Raw genomic sequence first — 23212 nt, forward strand, 5'->3', positions numbered from 1 at the left:
ATCATTCAATGGGCGGAGACTCACTCCTGCCACTTGTCTGCAATCCACATCCCAGGAGTGGAAAATTGGGAAGCGGATTTTCTGAGTCGTCAGACATTTCATCCGGGGGAGTGGGAACTCCATCCGGAAATCTTTGCCCAAATCACTCAATTGTGGGGCATTCCAGACATGGATCTGATGGCCTCTCGTCAGAACTTCAAGGTTCCTTGCTACGGGTCCAGATCCAGGGATCCCAAGGCGACTCTAGTAGATGCACTAGTAGCACCTTGGACCTTCAAACTAGCTTATGTATTCCCGCCGTTTCCTCTCATCCCCAGGCTGGTAGCCAGGATCAATCAGGAGAGAGCATCGGTGATCTTGATAGCTCCTGCGTGGCCACGCAGGACTTGGTATGCAGACCTGGTGAATATGTCATCGGCTCCACCATGGAAGCTACCTTTGAGACGAGACCTTCTTGTTCAAGGTCCGTTCGAACATCCGAATCTGGTCTCACTCCAACTGACTGCTTGGAGATTGAACGCTTGATCTTATCAAAGCGAGGGTTCTCAGATTCTGTCATTGATACTCTTGTTCAGGCCAGAAAGCCTGTAACTAGAAAAATTTACCACAAAATATGGAAAAAATATATCTGTTGGTGTGAATCTAAAGGATTCCCTTGGGACAAGGTAAAAATTCCTAAGATTCTATCCTTCCTTCAAGAAGGTTTGGAGAAAGGATTATCTGCTAGTTCCTTGAAGGGACAGATTTCTGCCTTGTCTGTGTTACTTCACAAAAAACTGGCAGCTGTGCCAGATGTTCAAGCCTTTGTTCAGGCTCTGGTTAGAATCAAGCCTGTTTACAAACCTTTGACTCCTCCTTGGAGTCTCAATTTAGTTCTTTCAGTTCTTCAGGGGGTTCCGTTTGAACCCTTACATTCCGTTGATATTAAGTTATTATCTTGGAAAGTTTTGTTTTTGGTTTTACGTACTAAACCTGGTTTTCTTCCGAAAGTTGTTTCTAACAAAAACATTAACCAGGAGATAGTCGTGCCTTCTTTGTGTCCGAATCCAGTTTCAAAGAAGGAACGTTTGTTGCACAATTTGGATGTTGTTCGTGCTCTAAAATTCTATTTAGATGCTACAAAGGATTTTAGACAAACATCTTCCTTGTTTGTTGTTTATTCTGGTAAAAGGAGAGGTCAAAAAGCAACTTCTACCTCTCTCTCTTTTTGGATTAAAAGCATCATCAGATTGGCTTACGAGACTGCCGGACGGCAGCCTCCTGAAAGAATCACAGCTCATTCCACTAGGGCTGTGGCTTCCACATGGGCCTTCAAGAACGAGGCTTCTGTTGATCAGATATGTAGGGCAGCGACTTGGTCTTCACTGCACACTTTTACTAAATTTTACAAGTTTGATACTTTTGCTTCTTCTGAGGCTATTTTTGGGAGAAAGGTTTTGCAAGCCGTGGTGCCTTCCATCTAGGTGACCTGATTTGCTCCCTCCCTTCATCCGTGTCCTAAAGCTTTGGTATTGGTTCCCACAAGTAAGGATGACGCCGTGGACCGGACACACCTATGTTGGAGAAAACAGAATTTATGTTTACCTGATAAATTACTTTCTCCAACGGTGTGTCCGGTCCACGGCCCGCCCTGGTTTTTTAATCAGGTCTGATAATTTATTTTCTTTAACTACAGTCACCACGGTATCATATGGTTTCTCCTATGCAAATATTCCTCCTTTACGTCGGTCGAATGACTGGGGAAGGCGGAGCCTAGGAGGGATCATGTGACCAGCTTTGCTGGGCTCTTTGCCATTTCCTGTTGGGGAAGAGAATATCCCACAAGTAAGGATGACGCCGTGGACCGGACACACCGTTGGAGAAAGTAATTTATCAGGTAAACATAAATTCTGTTTTTATTCTACTGTGGATGGGTAGCCAGTGAAGGGACTCGCAGAGAGGTGCAGCAGATACAGAGCGTCGGGAGAGGTGGATTACCCTAGCAGAGGCATTTAGGATGGATTGAAGAGGGGAGAGGCGGGAGAAAGGGAGGCAGGTTAGTAGGTTATCACAGTAGTCAAGTCGGGAGATTACCAGGGAGTGGATTAGCTGTTTAGTAGTTTCAGCATTAAGAAACGGACGAATTTTGGAGATATTGCGTAGGTGGTTGCGACAGGAGGAAGAGAGCAATTAGATGTGGGGTATGAAGGACAGATTGGAGTCAAGTGTAACTCCTAGGCAGCGGACTTGGGGTGATGGGGAGATAGTGATGTCACCAACAGTGATTGAAAAGTTAGGAACCGGGGTAGAATTAGAGGGTGGGATTAGAAGGAGCTCAGTCTTGGACATATTTATTTTTAGGTGGTGATAGGCCATCCAAGAAGAAATGCCAGATAAGCAGACACTGATGTGAGAAAGGACAGAAGGAGAGAGTGAAGGGTAGATCTGAGTGTCATCAGCATAGAGGTGGTAGTTGAAGCCATAGCTACTGATAAGTTTACCCAGTGAGGAAGTATAAATAGAGAAGGGTAGAGGACCCAGAACAGAGTCTTGAGGTACTCCAACAGACAGAGGCAATGGAGAGGAGGAGTCGCCAGCAAAGGAGACAGAAAAGGACCTATTAGAGAGATAGGAGTGGATCCAGGAAAGGGCAGTGTCAGAGAGCCCAAGGGAGCTGAGAGTCCGTAGGAGAAGGGGATGGCCAACGGTGTCAAAGGCAGCAGACAGATCAAGTAAGATAAGTATTGAGTAGTGGCCGTTTTTTTTTAGCAGAAAGAAGATCATTGGTAACCTTGGTGAGGGCAGTCTCATTTGAGTGTTGGGAACGGAAGCCAGATTGCAAGGGGTCGAGCAGTGAGTTGGAGGACAAGAAGTGGGTTAAGCGATCAAAGACTAGTTTTTCCAGGACTTTTGAAGCTAGCGGAAGCAGTGATATGCGGTAGTTTGCAGGAGAATTGGGGTTGAGGGAGGGTTTTTTGAGGATGGGGTGACCTTTGCATGTTTGAAGGAAGATGGGCATGAACCGGTAGTAAGGTATAGGTTGAATATGTGAGTAAGAGCTGGAGTGAGGGTAGAAGACAGAGAAGGTATTAGATGTGAAGGGATAGGCCCAAGTGGGCAGGTAGTGAGGTGTGAGGAAGATATTAGGGAACTCACTTAATTCTCAGTGGTAGCGTGGAAGGTGCTGAGAGTGGTGGAGGGGGTTGCCGGGGGTGGAGATGGAAGGTTGCTGTCTTGTGAACTTATAGTGGAGGAAATCTGATTCATAGCGGGATTTCCTCCAGGCATGTTCAGCAGCACAGGAGCATTTTTGCAGGTAGCGTGTTTGCTTAGAGTGCCAGGGTTGGAGCTGAAGACGTGGGGTTTTGCGTATTAGGGGAGGAGCGAAAGTGTCCAGTGCAGAGGAGAAAGTGTCCAGTGCAGAGGAGAGTGTATTGTTATAGTGGGTTGTAGCAAGGGCAGGATATTGTGGAAGTGTGGGGGAGGGGTTTTTGAATAAGGTTGAGAGTTGTAGAGGATCCACAGTGTGCAGTTTCTACAGGTGCGGGGATGAGGGGGAGAAGTAGGTTTAGCCTGTATGTTAAGCTTAAAGGTGAGCAGATGGTGGTCTGAGATGGGAAATGGGGACATGTGGCGTCGGAGAGAGAGCAGAGGTAGGAGAATACTAGATCAATAGAGTGTCTGTCTGTCACGGTGAGTAGGGAATAGGGTGGATTGTGAAAGACCAAAGGAGTTTGTGAGTGAGAGAAGCTTAGAGGCAGCAGGGGCAGATGGGTTACCAATGGGGATGTTGAAGTCCCCCAGGATTAAAGCAGGTGTATTTGTAGAGAGAAAGTGAGAAAGCCAGGCAGCAAAGTTATCAAGGAATTGGGAGGTTGGTCCAGGGGGCGATAGATAACTGCCACCCTGAGGGAGAGGGGGGAGAATATTCGGATGCAGTGAACTTCAAAGGAGGAAAAGGAGAGAGATGAATGAGGCTGCAGGTGCTGAAAGGAACAAGAGGGGAAGAGTAAGATTCCAACACCGCCACCGTGTCTCTCACCTGGCCTAGATGTGTGGCTAAAGTGGAGATCACTGTGCTTGAGAGCAGCAATGGAAGCAGTGTCAGAGGAAGATAGTCAGGTTTCAGTAATTGCTAGAAGATTGAAGGTGTTAGAAACAAACAGGTCATGAACAGTTGTAAGTTTGTTACAGACAGAGTGAGCATTCCAAAGAGCACAAGAAAAGAGGGGATAAGGACTGAGGGTTAATAGAGATGAGATTGTTAGGATTGCGTGACCTAGAGTTTTTGCAATGGGAGACTAAGGGGGGTAGTTATCAAGCCGTCTACTTTTCTGGCTTCGCCGGCCCAATACGTCCGCCTAAGCTCGCCTACCTTCGCCGCCGCGGACCTGAAAAAATACGCCTAAGTTATCAAATAAAGCTGTCAAAAAGCCGCGGGGCGATGAGCAGCGGACTGTGACAGTTATCACTCATCCGATCTCGCTGCCCTTCGGCTTTTTCCCAGCTTTATTGCTAGCCTGTCACTAAGCACTCACACTAAACTGCACTGTTCTACCCCCTATACCGGCGCCCCCGAAGCCCCCCGCAACTAAATAAAGTTACTAACCCCTAAACCGCCGCTCCTAGACCCTTCCGCAACTCTTATAAATGTATTAACCCCTAAACCGCCGCTCCTAGACCCTGCCGCAAGTCTTATAAATGTATTAACCCCTAAACCGCCGCTCCTAGACCCTGCCGCAAGTCTTATAAATGTATTAACCCCTAAACCGCCGCTCCTAGACCCTGCCGCAAGTCTTATAAATGTATTAACCCCTAAACCTAAGTCTAACCCTAACGCCCCCCTAACTTAACCCCTTAAGGACCAGCGACGTACCCTGTATGTCGCTGGCCTTTTTTTGGGACTTGTTTTTTTTATAGTGCGGTCTTGCCACCAGCATTGAGACTGCTCTGTTCCACAAAGCCTGCTGGAGGGAGGGCATTAATAGCGTGTTCTTGCTAGACGTGTGCTATTATGTCCTGAAAAAACCCTTAACGACCAGTGACATACAGGGTACATTGTGGTCATTAAGGGGTTAAATATTAATTAAATAAATTAACTCTTATTAACTAAATGAATCCTATTTAAAACTAAATACTTACCTTTAAAATAAACCCTAATATAGCTACAATATAAATAATAATTATATTCTAGCTATCTTAGGATTTATATTTATTTTACAGGTAACTTTCAATTTATTTTAATCATGTACAATAACTATTAAATAGTTATTAACTATTTAATAGCTTACCTAGCTAAAATAAAGAGAAATGTACCTGTGAAATAAATCCTAACCTAAGTTACAATTACACCTAACACTACACTATACTTTAATAAATTATTCCTATTTAAAAATAAATACTTACCTGTAAAATAAACCCTAAGATAGCTACAATGTAATTAATAATTATATTATAGCTATCTTAGGATTTATATTTATTTTACAGGTAACTTTGTATTTATTTTAGCTAGTTAGAATAGTTATTAAATAGTTATTAACTATTTAATAACTACCTAGCTAAAAGAAATACAAAATTACCTGTAAAATAAATCCTAACCTAAGTTACAATTAAACCTAATACTACATTATCATTAAATAAATTAAATAAACTACCTACAAATAACTACAATTAAATACAATTACATAAACTAACTAAAGTACAAAAAATAAAAAAAGCTAAGTTACAAAAAATAAAAAATTAAGTTACAAACATGTTAAAAATATTACAACAATTTTAAGCTACTTACACCTAATCTAAGCCCCCTAATAAAATAACAAACCCCCCCAAAATAAAAAAAATCCCTACCCTATTCTAAATTAAATAAATTTCAAAGCTCTTTTACCTTACCAGCCCTTAAAAGGGCCATTTGTGGGGGCATGCCCCAAAAAGTTCAGCTCTTTTGCCTGTAAAAGAAAAATACAACCCCCCCCAACATTAAAACCCACCACCCACATACCCCTAATCTAACCCAAACCCCCCTTACAAAAACCTAACACTAATCCCCTGAAGATCATCCTACCTTGAGTCGTCTTCACTCAGCCGAGCCACCGATGGAACTGAAGAGGACATCCGGAGCGGAAGAAGTTAATCCTCCAAGCGGCGCTGAAGAAATCTTCCATCCGAGGAAGTCATCATCCAGGCGGCGCTGAAGAAGTCTTCGATCCGGCCGATGTCATCTTCAAAGAGGCGCTGAAGAGGTCTTCTATCCGGGCGAAGTCATCTTCCAAGCCGGGTCTTGAATCCTCCTTCCGCCGACGCGGAACCACCTTCTTCACCGACGGACTACGACGAATGACGGCTCCTTTAAGGGACGTCATCCAAGATGGCGTCCCCTCAATTCCGATTGGCTGATAGGATTCTATCAGCCAATCGGAATTAAGGTAGGAAAAATCTGATTGGCTGATGGAATCAGCCAATCAGATTGAGCTTGCATTCTATTGGCTGTTCCGATCAGCCAATAGAATGCGAGCTCAATCCGATTGGCTGATCCAATCGGATTGAACTTGAATCTGATTGGCTGATTCCATCAGCCAATCAGATTTTTCCTACCTTAATTCCGATTGGCTGATAGAATCCTATCAGCCAATCGGATTTGAGGGGACGCCATCTTGGATGACGTCCCTTAAAGGAGCCGTCATTCGTCGTAGTCCGTCGGTGAAGAAGGTGGTTCCGCGTCGGCGGAAGGAAGATTCAAGACCCGGCTTGGAAGATGACTTCGCCCGGATAGAAGACCTCTTCAGCGCCTCTTTGAAGATGACATCGGCCGGATCGAAGACTTCTTCAGCGCCGCCTGGATGATGACTTCATCGGATGAAGATTTCTTCAGCGCCGCTTGGAGGATTAACTTCTTCCGCTCCGGATGTCCTCTTCAGTTCCATCGGTGGCTCGGCTGAGTGAAGACGACTCAAGGTAGGATGATTTTCAGGGGATTAGTGTTAGGTTTTTGTAAGGGGGGTTTGGGTTAGATTAGGGGTATGTGGGTGGTGGGTTTTAATGTTGGGGGGGGTTGTATTTTTCTTTTACAGGCAAAAGAGCTGAACTTTTTGGGGCATGCCCCCACAAATGGCCCTTTTAAGGGCTGGTAAGGTAAAAGAGCTTTGAAATTTATTTAATTTAGAATAGGGTAGGGATTTTTTTTATTTTGGGGGGGTTTGTTATTTTATTAGGGGGCTTAGATTAGGTGTAAGTAGCTTAAAATTGTTGTAATATTTTTAACATGTTTGTAACTTAATTTTTTATTTTTTGTAACTTAGCTTTTTTTATTTTTTGTACTTTAGTTAGTTTATGTAATTGTATTTAATTGTAGTTATTTGTAGGTAGTTTATTTAGTTAATTTAATGATAGTGTAGTATTAGGTTTAGTTGTAACTTAGGTTAGGATTTATTTTACAGGTAATTTTGTATTTCTTTTAGCTAGGTAGTTATTAAATAGTTAATAACTATTTAATAACTATTCTAACTAGCTAAAATAAATACAAAGTTACCTGTAAAATAAATATAAATCCTAAGATAGCTATAATATAATTATTAATTATATTGTAGCTATCTTAGGGTTTATTTTACAGGTAAGTATTTATTTTTAAATAGGAATAATTTATTAAAGTATAGTGTAGTGTTAGGTGTAATTGTAACTTAGGTTAGGATTTATTTCACAGGTACATTTCTCTTTATTTTAGCTAGGTAAGCTATTAAATAGTTAATAACTATTTAATAGTTATTGTACATGGTTAAAATAAATTGAAAGTTACCTGTAAAATAAATATAAATCCTAAGATAGCTAGAATATAATTATTATTTATATTGTAGCTATATTAGGGTTTATTTTAAAGGTAAGTATTTAGTTTTAAATAGGATTCATTTAGTTAATAAGAGTTAATTTATTTAGATTTATTTAATTAATATTTAAGTTAGGGGGGCGTTAGGGTTAGGGTTAGACTTAGGTTTAGGGGTTAATAATTTTATTACAGTGGCGGCGGCGTAGTGGGGGGCAGGATAGGGGTTAATAAATTTATTATAGGTGGCGACGGTGTAGGGGGGGCAGATTAGGGGTTAATAAATTTATTATAGGTGGCGACGGTGTAGGGGGGGCAGGATAGGGGTTAATAAATTTATTATAGGTGGCGACGGTGTAGGGGGGGCAGATTAGGGGTTAATAAATTTATTATAGGTGGCGACGGTGTAGGGGGGGCAGGATAGGGGTTAATACATTTAATATAGGTTGCGGCGGGTTCAGGGAGCGGCGGTTTAGGGGTTAATACATTTATTATAGTTGCGGTGGGCTCCGGGAGCGGCGGTTTAGGGGTTAATATGTATAGAGTAGCTTGCGGTGGGCTCCGGGAGCGGCGGTTTAGGGGGTAATAACTTTATTTAGTTGCGGCGGTGTAGGGGGGACAGATTAGTGGTGTTTAGACTCGGGGTACATGTTAGGGTGTTAGGTGTAGACAGCTCCCATAGGAATCAATGGGATGTCTGTCAGCAGCGAACTTGTACTTTCGCTATGGTCAGACTCCCATTGATTCCTATGGGATCCGCCGCCTCCAGGCTGGAGCTTTGAAAACCAGGTACGCTGGGCCGTAAAAGTGCCGAGCGTACCTGCTAGTTTTTTGATAACTAGCAAAAGTAGTGAGATTGTGCCGCACTTGTGTGCGGAACATCTGGAGTGACGTAAGAATCGATCTGTGTCGGACTGAGTCCGGCGGATCGAAGTTTACGTCACAAAATTCTACTTTTGCCGGTCTCGAGCCTTTGATAACTAAGGCGAATCAGCCTCGCCACAAATACGCTGCGGAATTCCAGCGTATTTGAGGTTGACGGCTTGATAACTAGGCCCCTATGTGAGAGTGTAAAAGTGTGGTGATTGCTGCAGGGCCAGGGTTAAGAGAGATGTCACCAGCAGCAAGCAGTAGTAGGAGTGTGAGTGACAGAAGGTGAGAGGGGGACTTGTAGGAACGGGTATGATTAGACATAGGAGAGTTAGATGGGGAAGTATTTCTAAGGAGACAGAGTAGTTCATGAGAAGACAGCATAGGGGATGAAAGGAATAAGGGTGAGATAAGGATAGTGTGGGGGTTATTGTTGCTACAGGGAAGTGCAGTGATTTTTAGGAAAAAAACTTGTTAGTGGGACTGCAGTTTCTCCCTCCAGTTTCTAACTCCAGTTTTTAACTCGGCCACTTGTAACACAGGGCACAAAGAGCCAAGGCTTCAGAGAGCCAAGTGTTCATCTATTTGTAGGGTGTGATCAAATATATGGCGCAGGTTTCGGCGCAAGCGTGGGAACTTGTGACGTCCGTAATTTCACCTCGCACATCGGGGTATTACATATACCCCGCCGGCAGTTCCTAAAGTGCCGTAAGTCGGATAAACTAGCGATGTCCAGAAATGAGCGTAAATACACATTTCTGGAGTCGCTAGTGACTTAGGGCACTTTAGAAACTGCCGGCGCCTAAGAAAAGTACAGAAAATAACAAATCTCCCGTAAAAGTCTTAACATGCCTCCCAAAAATAAGCCCGACACATAAAACCCCTATATCCGCAATCCCCCCTCTCATTACTAATAATAAATGTATTAACCCCTAGACCGACAACCCCCCACAACGCAATATGACTATTTAAACTATTAATCCCTATATCCGCCACCAAACCCACACCGCAAGTAATAACTCAATTATTAACCCCTAAACTGCCATAGCCCACAATGCAGTTAACCTATTCAAGTATTAACCCCTAAACCATCATAGCCCACATAGCCTATTAAATGTATTAACCCCTAATCTGCCGCCACTATAATAAATTTATTAACCCCTAAACCTAAGTCTAACCCTAACACCCCCCTAACTTAAATATTATTTAAATAAATCTAAATAAATTTACTATTATTAACTAAATTATTCCTATTTAAAACTAAATACCTATAAAATAAACCCTAAGATAGCTACAATATAATTTATAATTACAGTGTAGCTATTTTAGGATTTATTTTTATTTTACAGGCAACTTTGTATTTATTTTAACTAGGTAGAATAGTTAATAACTATTTAATAACTTCCTAGCTAAAATAAGTACAAATTTACCTGTAAAATAAAACCTAACCTAAGTTACAATTACACCTAACACTACACTATCATTAAATAAATTAAATTAACTACAATTACCTAACATTAAATACAATTAAATAAAATAAACTAAAGTACAAAAACAAACACTAAATTACAGAAAATAAAAAAAATTACAAGAAGTTTAAACTAATTACACCTAATCTAAGCCCCCTAATAAAATAAAAAAGCCCCCCAAAATAATAAAATTCCCTACCCTATACTAAATTACAAATAGCCCTTAAAAGGGCTTTTTGCGGGGCATTGCGCCAAAGTAATCAGCTCTTTTACCTGTAAAACAAGAAATACAACCCCCCCCAACATTAAAACCCACCACCCACACACCCAACCTTACTCTAAAACCCACCCAATCCCCCCTTAATAAAACCTAACACTACCCCCTTGAAGATCACCCTACCTTGAGCCGTCTTCACCCAGCCGGGCAGAAGTCTTCATCCGATCCGGGCAGAAGTCTTCATCGAATCCGGGCAGAAGAGGTCCTCCAGCCGGGCATAAGTCTTCATCCAAGCGGCATCTTCTATCTTGTTCCATTCAACGAGGAGCGGCTCCATCTTGAAGACATCTGACGCGGAGCATCCTCTTCCATCGGCAGCGACTGTAGAATGTAGAATCCAAGATGGCGTCCCTTCAATTCCGATTGGTTGATAGAATTCTATCAGCTAATCGGAATTAAGGTAGGAAAAATCCTATTGGCTGATGCAATCAGCCGATAGGATTGAGCTTGCATTCTATTGGCTGATTGGAACAGCCAATAGAATGTGAGGTCAATCCTATTGGCTGATTGGATCAGCCAGTCGGATTGAACTTCAATCCTATTGGCTGATTGCATCAGCCTATAGGATATTTCCTACCTTAATTCCGATTGGCTGATAGAATTCTATCAGCCAATCGGAATTGAAGGGACGTCATCTTGGATGACGTCATTTAAAGGAACCTTCATTCTACAGTCGCCGTCGATGGAAGAGGATGCTCCGTGTCGGTTGTCTTCAAGATGGAGCCGCTCCTCGTCGAATGGAAGAAGATAGAAGATGCCGCTTGGATGAAGACTTCTGCCCGGATTCGATGAAGACTTCTGCCCGGATCGAATGAAGACTTCTGCCCGGCTGGGTGAAGACGGCTCAAGGTAGGGTGATCTTCAAGGGGGTAGTGTTAGATTTTATTAAGGGGGGATTGGGTGGGTTTTAGAGTAAGGTTGGGTATGTTGGGAGGGGTTGTATTTCTTTTTTTTACAGGTAAAACAGCTGATTACTTTGGGGTAATGCCCTGCAAAAAGCCCTTTTAAGGGCTATTTGTAATTTAGTATAGGGTAGGGAATTTTATTATTTTTGGGGGCTTTTTTATTTTATTAGGGGGCTTAGATTAGGTGTAATTAGTTTAAACTTCTTGTAATTTTTTTTTATTTTCTGTAATTTAGTGGGGTTTTTTGTACTTTAGTTTATTTTATTTAATTGTATTTAATGTTAGGTAATTGTAGTTAATTTAATTTATTTAATGATAGTGTAGTGTTAGGTGTAATTGTAACTTAGGTTAGGTTTTATTTTACAGGTAAATTTTCGCCACGTAATGCCTTGCGCTGGATATTGGATACCGATTTACGATGCGGTCCCATGTTAGCCTATGGGAGTAATAATTGCGAGCGAAAGGGTGAAATATACGCGCGTAACTTGTATACTACGCCGTATATGTAATACCAAAATCGCGTAAAAACTGGCGGCGGAGGATTTTGCGTGCGATGTAATGGAGGCCTTAATATTCAGATTATAAATTGTAATGATTTGATTCAAGGCAGCTGTGCACAGGCAGACTAGTTAGGAGACTGGAGTTACACACACTTGCAAATTAGATGGGGGTAGACAAATGGCTGGGAAGCAGACGGATATTGTACAAAGGAACTGATAACAAATCTAACCAAAAAAAAATAAAAAATAAAAAATCCAGACAGCAGGAGAGATACATACCAGTGTATTATAAGCAAATTAAAGGGACACGGAGGGCCATCCAGGCAGATAAAGGAAGCAGGAGAGATGCATACCAGCGTATTATAAGCAAATTAAAGGGACACGGAGGGCCAACCAGGCAGATAAAGGAAGCAGGAGCTACTTACAGATCACAGGAGGTTATATATAATGACAGCAACTTAGGTCCTTCTTCGACCTATACTTGTCTTCTATAACAGTAACAGGTAAAACTAGGTTTGTCCCAAGCGAAACAGAACAGTTAGCACTCAGGATAGGGCAGAGACTACCTAACTCTGCCTGGGATTGTGGAGGATTTTAGTTACCCCTAACCGCACTAAGCCCAAGTAAGGGGGGGGGGGAAGATGCTCAGTGCTGCAATAGACGCCACCCTCTCTGGATCGCAAATATCTGGCAAGCTTTACTAACTCAGTCATTAAATAATATAGGAGAAGGCTTTTCCCAGCATATACCGAGATATAGTAAATAAAGGAACATTTTAAGCTAAACTACGCATGAGAGCCAACTGAATGGCACATTCGATGTCGGCTCCTATAAAGGATACATAATAGGGAAAGCCCTTAACCCTAGAGCCAGCTCTTAATGGGTTGCATATGAGATGAGATGCATAATGCCCTGTCAGTTTAAATCCAAGTATCACAGATTATGTAGCCTATGCTAGCAGTATTAACTGCTGACTATTTTTGCTCGCTGCTCCTTATAGGTAAATTGAAGTTATATGCTCAGTCAAATGCAGGTTCATAGACCTGTGTGTGCAATCATATAGAGCCAGATATACAAACAATTATCAACTATTTCTAAAATATACTGTAAGCACATACCGTAAGATAAGCATAGGTCACCCCTAACTCGATAGTAATTAGTAATATTAGAAACCAGAGGTCACTCATGGTCTCAAAATAAAGCATATCAGTATCAGTAAGGGTCATTCTTGGGACCATGGAAGTGTTAGTTGGCAGAACAGAACCTCCAACACTTAAACTACCAAGCAAGATACCATGAACTCCAGTATAGTCTAGTTGTGATAATACATTTTAGCGTTTGTACCCTCTAAGTATTAACTCCCCTCCACCAAGAATTATAGAGGCATAGTGAACTCTGCCATCCCGGCCGCTGACACCAGAGACACCGCCCAAGGTAATATTTATGCTAAAGAGTATGAGGTGGCAGAGTGAGATAATTAAATATCATGTAGTATACCTTAGTTAGGCAAGGATGGAGTCATGTGTACAGAAAAACCCCCCAAAAAAATATAATATATACTTGACAAAATAGAGTAACCTAACAGATATACTGTATACTATCCTATGCAATAAATCTAGCACATTATATTTTACCTACATCAATACAATATGTTTTTTTTATGATAGGAGGAGCTATATCTCGTAATTGTTGAGATATATGTTAGGAGGATAGCTCATTAAAGGCCTGGCTCAGAAAACGACATTACATTGATAATGGAAACACATCTGTGAATATCAAAGTGAGCATTACACGAGAACCCACCAAATAAAGTGTTATAACCCTACCAATCTACAATAATCAACCAGCGCCCATTAACTATACAGAAGTGTCACATGAGAGACCCCAACAAGACTCGCACACAGCAATCACATTTTTCTGCCTGAAGAGAAAATGCCCCACCCCCCCAAAAAAACAAAAAAAAAGCCCAGACACTTCATCGCAAGGCAACTATTTAAGGCCGTGAGGCCGTCATTAAATTTTGAAATTACAGCGCTCAAAGGTAGGTCACATTAATGGGAGCATTTTTACCCAATACCAGATCTATGGGGGCAGTTCTGTTGTAAGTTGAGCAGAGGGACAAGAATCCTTTGGGCACAGTAGTCCACATCATATAATTTAAACAATCTTGCCACGTCCCATCTGCTGATTCCAGGTACTCAGACCATCCGACAATATCGCCACCCCTAAACAGTCTCCGGGAAGGGAAGCCCTCAATCTTGTGGCATTTAATATAGTGGTAGATGGGACAGGATCTATGGGACCGACCCAAAGTGTCTCTATCTTCAATCTCGTGCCTTGTAAAGCTGCTGGTGTCCCACTCTGCTCCAACATGTCAGATTATCCAAGCCCTCCCTCTGGAAGAATCAGATATTCCAGAAATATGAATTGGTCTAGTAATGGAGAAACAGAGCCCTCTGTTGTACAGGACCGCTCAACAATTACTGAATGATGCAGCAGCAGCTCCGCAGTGCCAGCTTCCTCGTGCAGTGAAGTTGCAGGGGCAGCTTTCTCCACAGTCCTAGATTCCATAAGCGCTTGAAGGCGGTCAAATCTGGCGGCCATCTCTAGCTCCTGCTCCTTCAAAAGGCTCTGCACAGCTATATAAATCGCTTCCATTTCCAAGGAGGAGTTGTAACTGATCATTTGCACTTTTATTCAGCAGAATTATCTGAGGCAGTTTCAAAGTAACTACCAGACCCAGATTAGTTGGTTGTAGTGTATTCAAGCTTCTCATTAAGCCTTGCTCTTTAATCTGTGTGTTCACATAATATATTAGCCAGCATTATCTGTGTGCTTGTCGTCAGGGAGAATGTCTATTTAAAGCTTGTGGTAGGTGCCGTTATGGCCTGCCATCATGGCTCCCTTAATGACTTCAGCAAGTTATGTAGAGGCTAAATAAGCATGTCTTAACACCAATGTCACTGATAAGCTATGAATAAAGCTTTTTCTGGTAAGGGTATTTATCATCTTTAGTCCCATATGAATGATACTGAAGTGTTTATTAGCTGGCTGTTGTTTTTTTCTATGTATTCACTTATGAGGTCAAACAGAAATTGTATGTGCTTTTTATTTTGTTATGACCCTCCTGATGATACTACCTATAATCACTCCTGTGAAGCGATTCTCATCCTGGCGTGTGCTATGCGCTATCAAGATGGCGGTCGCCACATGTGCTAATTCCCAGCTTCGACAATTATTTGCACTGCAGCCTTGGTCAATTTCTGGACGGAGATCTCCAGCCACTGCTTTATCCTCTTGTCAGCCAGGACGTTACTTATGATTTTCACTCCGGGTGCAAAGTGCGTGGTCGTTGTGATTTCGCTTTGGTTGCAGCAGATGGGGTAGATTAGGATAGCGGGCCTCCATGCTTAGAATGATGCGGATGCTGAAAGTGTCTGTATAAGGGAACAATAATGTTCTTCATGCTGCCCAAATATTCCGCTCAATCCACTTATCCCAGAGTCATACCCTCCACAATTAATCAGGGCACTTTGTGTATCAAATTTTGAGGTTTTGAGCTTGCTCTCTGGAGCTCCTCTAAAGTGCAGCCATTTCTGCTGAGCGTCGGCTCCGCCCCCTTACACTTTTTATTAGTTCAAACATTGTTCTATTAGCCAAATAAATGAGACTAGTGGTTACTGTGGTTACTGCTAGCTTATCAGTCTTACTATAGTGATCACTTCACAGCTATAAGAACATAAAACCCCTTAGTTTAATCGTGAAACCTTGTGGGGTATTATATGTTTTTATGGTAATTAAGGCCTCAAAAAGCATCAAAAACCCAAAATAGATTGCTGCTTTGAAATAATGGGTCTTAAATGAATGTATGTTTTGGTGGGGGGCAACATAGGATATACCCCACCCCCTGTTATTGTTCCATATGTTATGGTTCTGACAGGTAACTATTGATAGTCAGCAAATACCCACATGGGTATGTGACCCCTGCTTTGAATGAACGGCCTCCCCTCTTTAAAAAGAGGGTTCACTTGCCTTATTCTAGTGCATATTTTGGGGTGCAAGGGCCCTTTTTATAGCTTAGAGTACTGCAAAAAGCACCACGTATACAGGCTATTGTTATTTCTATGTCAATCACCTGCTATTTAAAGGGGCATAAGACTACTCATTTGATTATGGGAAATCTCCCTTTTCATGTGAGGGGTTTTGTGTTTTTTGTCCTTGTTATGACACCTGGCAGCTGTACACAAGACCACATTTGTGAAAAAAGCAGAGTTACTGCTTTTAAATATATGATCTTGCCTTTTGGAGAGTAACAAAGGGGTATACCCTGCTACCTGAGTTTTTTTTTCTAGACCCATTAACATAATCCCTGTTGCAATGATGATCACCTGATAGCCACCCGAGAATGTGATTCCCTCATTTAAAAGAGGGTAATCCCATCTGTTTATGAGGTGTATTGCATGCTCTCTTTAAAGGAGAGGGTCTCATTTTGGAGTCACTACTAATTGCAGGGCTTGACAAACTCAGAAGCCAGGAAACCATTGGCTCTTAGAATTTTACCCCGGGCTCCTAACATTTTGAGTTATTCTCTATCTCTAGCTATCTAGCTCCAGTAGTCCCCTCTATAGTAAATATCCATATCTATTTAAAATAAGAAAGTTGCAAACAAGAGGTTTTCCCCTCTAGAATGCAGCATAGACCATATACAAGTGTTTACAATGAGCATTGTATTCATCTTTACTATTGGAGTTTTAGGATGCTGTGAACTATAAAGCAACCATAGTAACCCCATCTAAGTAGTAAAATGGAAAGAATAGAGGCCCCTCTTTCACATGAGTCATATGCCCAGGCGGCTGTCAAGTGACACAGCTGTCACTTAGTGGAAGCAAATGAATATTGGGATTGAAAGGGTTAAAACATTTTTACTCACAATATAACTTAAAACTTATGGCTCATACATTTTTGATCTGGCTCTTAGATTTTTTGACAAATTTTCATTTTCTAGTCTATTATAAATACAAGTGATTACAGTGGATAGTTATATTACAGGGTCTGTAACTTCAAGATGCAATTATTGTTCCCATGCTCACAATTCACGCATGCTGTGCGGCTCATTCAAAAGTTAATTATCCTCAACTACAGCCGGAAACCCACAACATACGACCCCCACCAGCAGCACTGTCATAGTTTGCATAAAGAGAGAGATAGAAATATATATATTTAGTATATATGCCCATTCTTTTCTGGATTTGTATGTAGTTTTTGGACAAAGTTGTCAAGTTTCACTTGTTTGTTCTATATTCGTGAATTTTACAAATTGTGTGCACTCTTCTTGTTCTGACTGATCATGTGAACACAGAAATGGTGTTTAATTCCATTTTACTATCAGATTAGTTGAACTAAAGCATGATATTAGGGAGAAGAAATGTTCACATAATTTAAAGGGACAGTAAAGTCAAAATTAAACATTCATAATTCAGATAAGGCAATTTTAAACAACTTTCCAATTTACTTTATCATCAAATTTGCTTTGTTCTTTTGGTATTCTTTGTTGAAAGCTAAACCTAGATAGGCTCATACGCTGATTTCTAAGCCCTTGAAGGCCGCTTCTTATCTCAGCGCAAGTTTTTCACAGCTACACAGCACTAGTTCATGTGTGCCATATAGATAGCATTGTTCTCACTCCCGTGGAGTTATGCAGTAGTCAGCATTGATGGGCTAAAATGCAAGTTTGTAAATGGCACTGAGATAAGAGGGCAGACTGGGGAATGGTAAATAAAGGGATTATCTATCTTTTTAAACAATCACAATTTTAAAGTCCCTTTAATGGATTTAGCAAAATTTGTAAGAACAATTATTTAAAGGGACAGTCTACATCAGAATTTGTATTGTTTATAAAGATAGATGATCCCTTTTTTACCCATTCCTCAGTTCTGCATAACAAAAAAAAGTTACATTAATACACTTTTTACCTCTGTGATTACCTTGTATCTAAGCCTTTGCAGACTGCCACCTTATTTCAGTTCTTTTAACAGACTTGCATTTTAGCCAATCAGTGCTGACGCCTAGCTAATGCCATAGGCATGAGCACAATGTTATCTATATGGCACACATGAACTAACACCCTCTAGTTGTGAAAAATGTCGAAATGCATTCAGGTGAGAGACGGCCTTCAAGAGCTAAGAAATTAGCATATGGGCCTACCTAGGTTTAGTTTTCAACTAAGAATACCAAGATAACAAAGCACAATTCATAATAATAGTAAATTGGAAAGTTGTTTAAAATTACATGCCCTATCTGAATCATGAGAGTTTTATTTTTGGCTAGACTGTCCCTTTTAAGGTAAAGGAGATTTGAGAAAATGCTGCTTTAGCATATGGAAATGTGAATACATTGTTGATTAATGATTGATGTTAATACTGTAAAGGAGTTTGAGTTCTGAAGCTAATAAGGAAATTGTTATGTGCTAAGTAGCAATGATATATTCCTGCGTTATATGCTTTTTTTTAATAAACAATAGTAAATCTGTAGTTCTAGATGCTGATGGACAGATTTTTTTTATATCCCGTTTCCCTTCTTATAGGCTCTGATGTTGGAGGACCTCCAGAAGCACTCTTCTCCACACACTGGTTTCCAGCCCAACTCACAGGTATGTAAGAGTGCCCATGTCTCACTTTTTGTTTCTATCTTAAAGGGACAGTCTACAATAGAAATGTTATTGTTTTAAAATATAGATTATCCCTTTATATCCCATTCCCTTGTTTTGCACAACCAACACAGTTCTATTAATATACTTTTTACTTATGTGATTACCTTGTATCTAAGCCTCTTCTGACAGCCCCCTGATCACATGACTTTGTATTTATTATCTATTGACTTTCATTTAGTACTGTGTTGTGCTAACTCTTAAATAACTTTTCGGGCGTGAACACATTGTTATCTATATGGCCCACATGAACTAGCAGTCTTCTGTTGTGAAAAGCAAATACAAAAGCATGTGATTAAAAGGCTGTCAATAGAGCCTTTGAAACAGGCAGAAATGTAGAGGTTTAAATGTTATAAAGTATATTAATCTAGCAATGGTGGTTGTGCAAAGCTGGGGAATGGGTAGTAAAGGCATTATCTATATTTTTAAACAATTACAATTTTAGTGTAGACTGTCCCTTTAACTACAAGAAGAATAAAGAGTTAAAATGCACACTGCTCAAAAGTTATATGTGATCATTGCAAAATACAGTGTAAACATATATTATATACAAGAGATTCCTGCATATAAGAGACATCTGGGAATAAAATCTTACACTAGATTAAAGTGTGAGTGTCTGTAGAATTCTATATCAGCAGTGTTTTTAACTATGTACAACATTGTTATAAACATTGTTGCAGACACACTGCCTGATGGCTAAAGACACATGTACTCTCCTGAGCTAACCTATGATTACTCTTTAAGAAAGGATACCTAAAATACTAAGCAAAATTAATATCAGAAATAAATTGGAAAATTGTTTAAAATTGCATGCTGTATCTGAATTATGAACATTTAATTTTCATTTTGCTGTCCCTTTAAGGGTCACATGTTTTTTTTGCAGCAAAAGTCCTACTAAGCATGGACAATAAACTGACTGGAGCAAGTGTATGTGTCTCCTAGCAACCACTTAAAAAAAACAAAAAAAACATGCAATATCACATATATGGCTATTATACAGGTGAAACTCGAAAAATTAGAATATCGTGCAAAAGTTCATTTATTTCACTAATGCAACTTAAAAGGTGAAACTAATATAGGAGATAGACTCATTACATGCAAAGCAAGATAGTTCAAGCCGTGATTTGTCATAATTGTGATGATTATGGCTTACAGCTCATGAAAACCCCAAATCCACAATCTCTGAAAATTAGAATTTCTCTTGTAAGGTGTATCCAGTCCACGGATCATCCATTACTTGTGGGATATTCTCATTCCCAACAGGAAGTTGCAAGAGGACACCCACAGCAGAGCTGTAATATAGCTCCTCCCCTAACTGTCATACCCAGTCATTCTCTTGCAACTCTCGACAAGCAAGGACGTTGTAGGAGAGAGTGGTTAAATATAGCTAGTTTATTTTCTTCAATCAAAAGTTTGTTATTTTTAAATAGTACCGGAGTTGTGCTATTTTATCTCAGGCAGTAAATAGAAGAATCTGCCTGAGGTTTCTATGATCTTAGCAGGTTGTAACTAAGATCCATTGCTGTTCTCACATATGTCTGAGGGGATTACACAGATGAGGTAACTTCAGCGAGAGAATGGCGTGCAGTTTATTCTGCTATCAGGTATGTGCAGTTATAATTTTTTCTAGAGATGGAAAACACTAGAAAATGCTGCTGATACCGGATTAATGTAAGTTAAGCCTGAATACAGTGATTTAATAACGACTGGTATCATGCTTACTCCCAGGGGTAATACCCTTATGATATTTACAATATAAAACGTTTGCTGGCATGTTTAATCGTTTTTATATATGCTTTGGTGATAAAACTTTATTGGGGCCTAGTTTTCTCTTGTTAAGTGTGTTCAGTCCACGGGTCAGCCTTTACTTATGGGATATATTCTCCCTCCCAACAGGAAGTTGCAAGAGGATCACCCAAGCAGAGCTGCTATATAGCTCCTCCCCTTACATGTCATATCCAGTCATTCTCTTGCAACCCTCAACAAAGAAGGAGGTCGCGAGAGGAGTTGGAGTTTTTACTGAATTATTCTTCAATCAAAAGTTTGTTATTTTAAATGGCACCGGAGTGTGCTGTTTTTCTATCTCAGGCAGTATTTGGAAGAAGAAACTGCCTGCGATTTCTATGATCTTAGCAGGCGTAACTAAGATCCACTGGCTGTTCTCGACATTCTGAGGAGTGGGGTAACTTCAGAAAATGGGAATAGCATGCGGGGTCTCCCGCAAATGAGGTATGTGCAGTACAATATTTTCTGGGAATGGAATTGACTAAGAAAACACTGCTGTTACCCGTATGATGTAAGTACAGCCTTAAATGCAGTAGTAGTGACTGGTATCAGGCTGATAAATGTATGCACAGTAGAGTTATTTTCTAGGGACTAGAATTTGACTGAAAAAATACTGTTAATACTGATATAATGTGTGAGCCTTAACTGCAGTAGAAGCGACTGGTAGCAGGCTTAGTAATAACTTTACACAGCATCTGAAATGTTGTTTTTTAAAACGTTTACTGGCATGTTAATCGTTTTGTGAGGTACTTTGGTGATAAATCTTTTTGGGCATGATTTTTTTCCACATGGCTAACGTATATTTCTGCATAGAAACCGTTATATCAGGTCTCCCACTGTTGTAATAGGAGTGGGAGGGACCTTTTTTAGCGCCTTGTTGCGCAGTTAAAATTCTAGCACAGTCTTCCTGCTTCTTCCTCTTTGATCCAGGACGTCTCCAGAGAGCTCAGGGATCTTCAAAACTCGTTTTTGAGGGAGGTAATCAGTCACAGCAGACCTGTGACAGTGTGTTTGACTGTGATAAAAGCGTTAAATCTTAATTTGATATCCGTTTTTGGGTACTGAGGGGTTAATCATCCTTTTGCTAATGGGTGCAATCCTCTGCTAATTAATACTTTTAAAGAATTGTTGACTATAACTGAATTAGTTCTTTGTTATTCAACTGTGTTTTTTAAAGAAAAGCGCTGCAGCGTTTTTTTATATTGCTTGTAAACTTATTGAAAGTAATTTCCAAGCTTGCTAGCTTCATTGCTAGTCTGTTTAAACATGTCTGATACAGAGGAATCTGCTTGTTCATTATGTTTAAAAGCCGATGTGGAGCCCAATAGAAATATGTGTACCAATTGTATTGATATTACTTTGAATAAAAGTCAATCTGTACCGATAAAGAAATTATCACCAGACAACGAGGGGGAAGTTATGCCGTCTAACTCTCCTCACGTGTCAGTACCTTCGTCTCCCGCTCGGGAGGTGCGTAAGATTGAGGCGCCAAGTACATCAAGGCCCTTACAAATCACTTTACATGATATGGCTAATGTTATGAAAGAAGTATTATACAATATGCCCGAGTTAAGAGGCAAGCGCAACAGCTCTGGGTTAAGGACAGAGCGCGCCGATGACACGAGAGCTATGTCTGATACTGCGTCACAATTTGCAGAACATGAGGACGGAGAGCTTCATTCTGTGGGTGACGGTTCTGATTCGGGGAGACCGGATTCAGAAATTTCAAATTTTAAATTTAAGCTTGAGAACCTCCGCGTGTTGCTAGGGGAGGTGTTAGCGGCTCTGAATGATTGTGACACGGTGGCAATCCCAAAGAAATTATGTAGGCTGGATAAATACTATGCGGTACCGGTGTGTACTGACGTTTTTCCTATACCAAAGAGGCTTACAGAGATTATTAGCAAGGAGTGGGATAGACCCGGTGTGCCTTTTTCCCCTCCTCCGATATTTAGAAAAATGTTCCCTATAGACGCCACCACACGAGACTTATGGCAGATGGTCCCTAAGGTGGAGGGAGCAGTTTCTACTTTAGCCAAGCGTACCACTATCCCGGTGGAGGATAGCTGTGCTTTCTCAGATCCAATGGATAAAAAATTAGAGGGTTACCTTAAGAAAATGTTTGTTCAACAAGGTTTTATATTACAGCCTCTTGCATGCATTGCGCCTGTCACTGCTGCAGCGGCATTCTGGTTTGAGTCTCTGGAAGAGGCGATTCGCACAGCACCATTGGATGAATCTTTGAGCAAGATTAGAACCCTTAAGCTGGCTAATGCGTTTGTTTCGGATGCCGTAGTGCATTTAACCAAACTTACGGCTAAGAATTCCGGATTCGCCATACAGGCGCGCAGAGCGCTATGGCTTAAATCCTGGTCAGCAGATGTAACTTCTAAGTCTAAACTACTAAACATTCCTTTCAAAGGGCAGACCTTATTTGGCCCGGCTTGAAGGAAATTATTGCTGACATTACTGGGGGTAAGGGCCACACCCTTCCTCAGGACAGGGCCAAATCAAAGGCCAAACAGTCTAATTTTCGTGCCTTTCGTAATTTCAAGGCAGGAGCAGCATCAACTTCCTCCGCTCCAAAACAGGAAGGAACTACTGCTCGTTACAGACAGGGTTGGAAAGGCAACCAGTCATGGAACAAGGGCAAGCAGGCCAGAAAGCCTACTTCCGCCCCTAAGACAGCATGAAGACAGGGCCCCCTTTCCGGAGACGGATCTAGTGGGGGGCAGACTTTCTCTCTTCGCCCAGGCTTGGGCAAGAGATGTACAGGATCCCTGGACGTTGGAGATTATATCTCAGGGATACCTTCTGGATTTCAAAACTTCTCCTCCACAAGGGAGGTTTCATCTGTCAAGGTTATCAACAAACCTAGTAAAGAAAGAGGCATTTCTACAATGTGTAC

General features: G+C 40.9%; 1 protein-coding gene across 6 annotated transcripts in view; it reads left to right on the forward strand.

Moving 5' to 3' along the window:
• The window catches only part of ACIN1 (apoptotic chromatin condensation inducer 1), a 448130-nt gene that overhangs the window by 80371 nt on the left and 344547 nt on the right, over positions 1 to 23212 (forward strand). For all 6 annotated transcript variants that reach the window (XR_008400654.1, XR_008400652.1, XR_008400653.1 and 3 more), the window contains one exon: positions 18397 to 18462. Coding sequence is in view for 3 of the 6 variants with exons in the window: in XM_053702293.1 (XP_053558268.1) it covers positions 18397 to 18462 (66 nt within the window). In the remaining 3 variants the exon portion in view is untranslated. The remainder of the gene's footprint in view (positions 1 to 18396; positions 18463 to 23212) is intronic.

This window comes from Bombina bombina, chromosome 2, assembly GCF_027579735.1.
Source record: "Bombina bombina isolate aBomBom1 chromosome 2, aBomBom1.pri, whole genome shotgun sequence".
Lineage (NCBI taxonomy): Eukaryota > Metazoa > Chordata > Amphibia > Anura > Bombinatoridae > Bombina > Bombina bombina.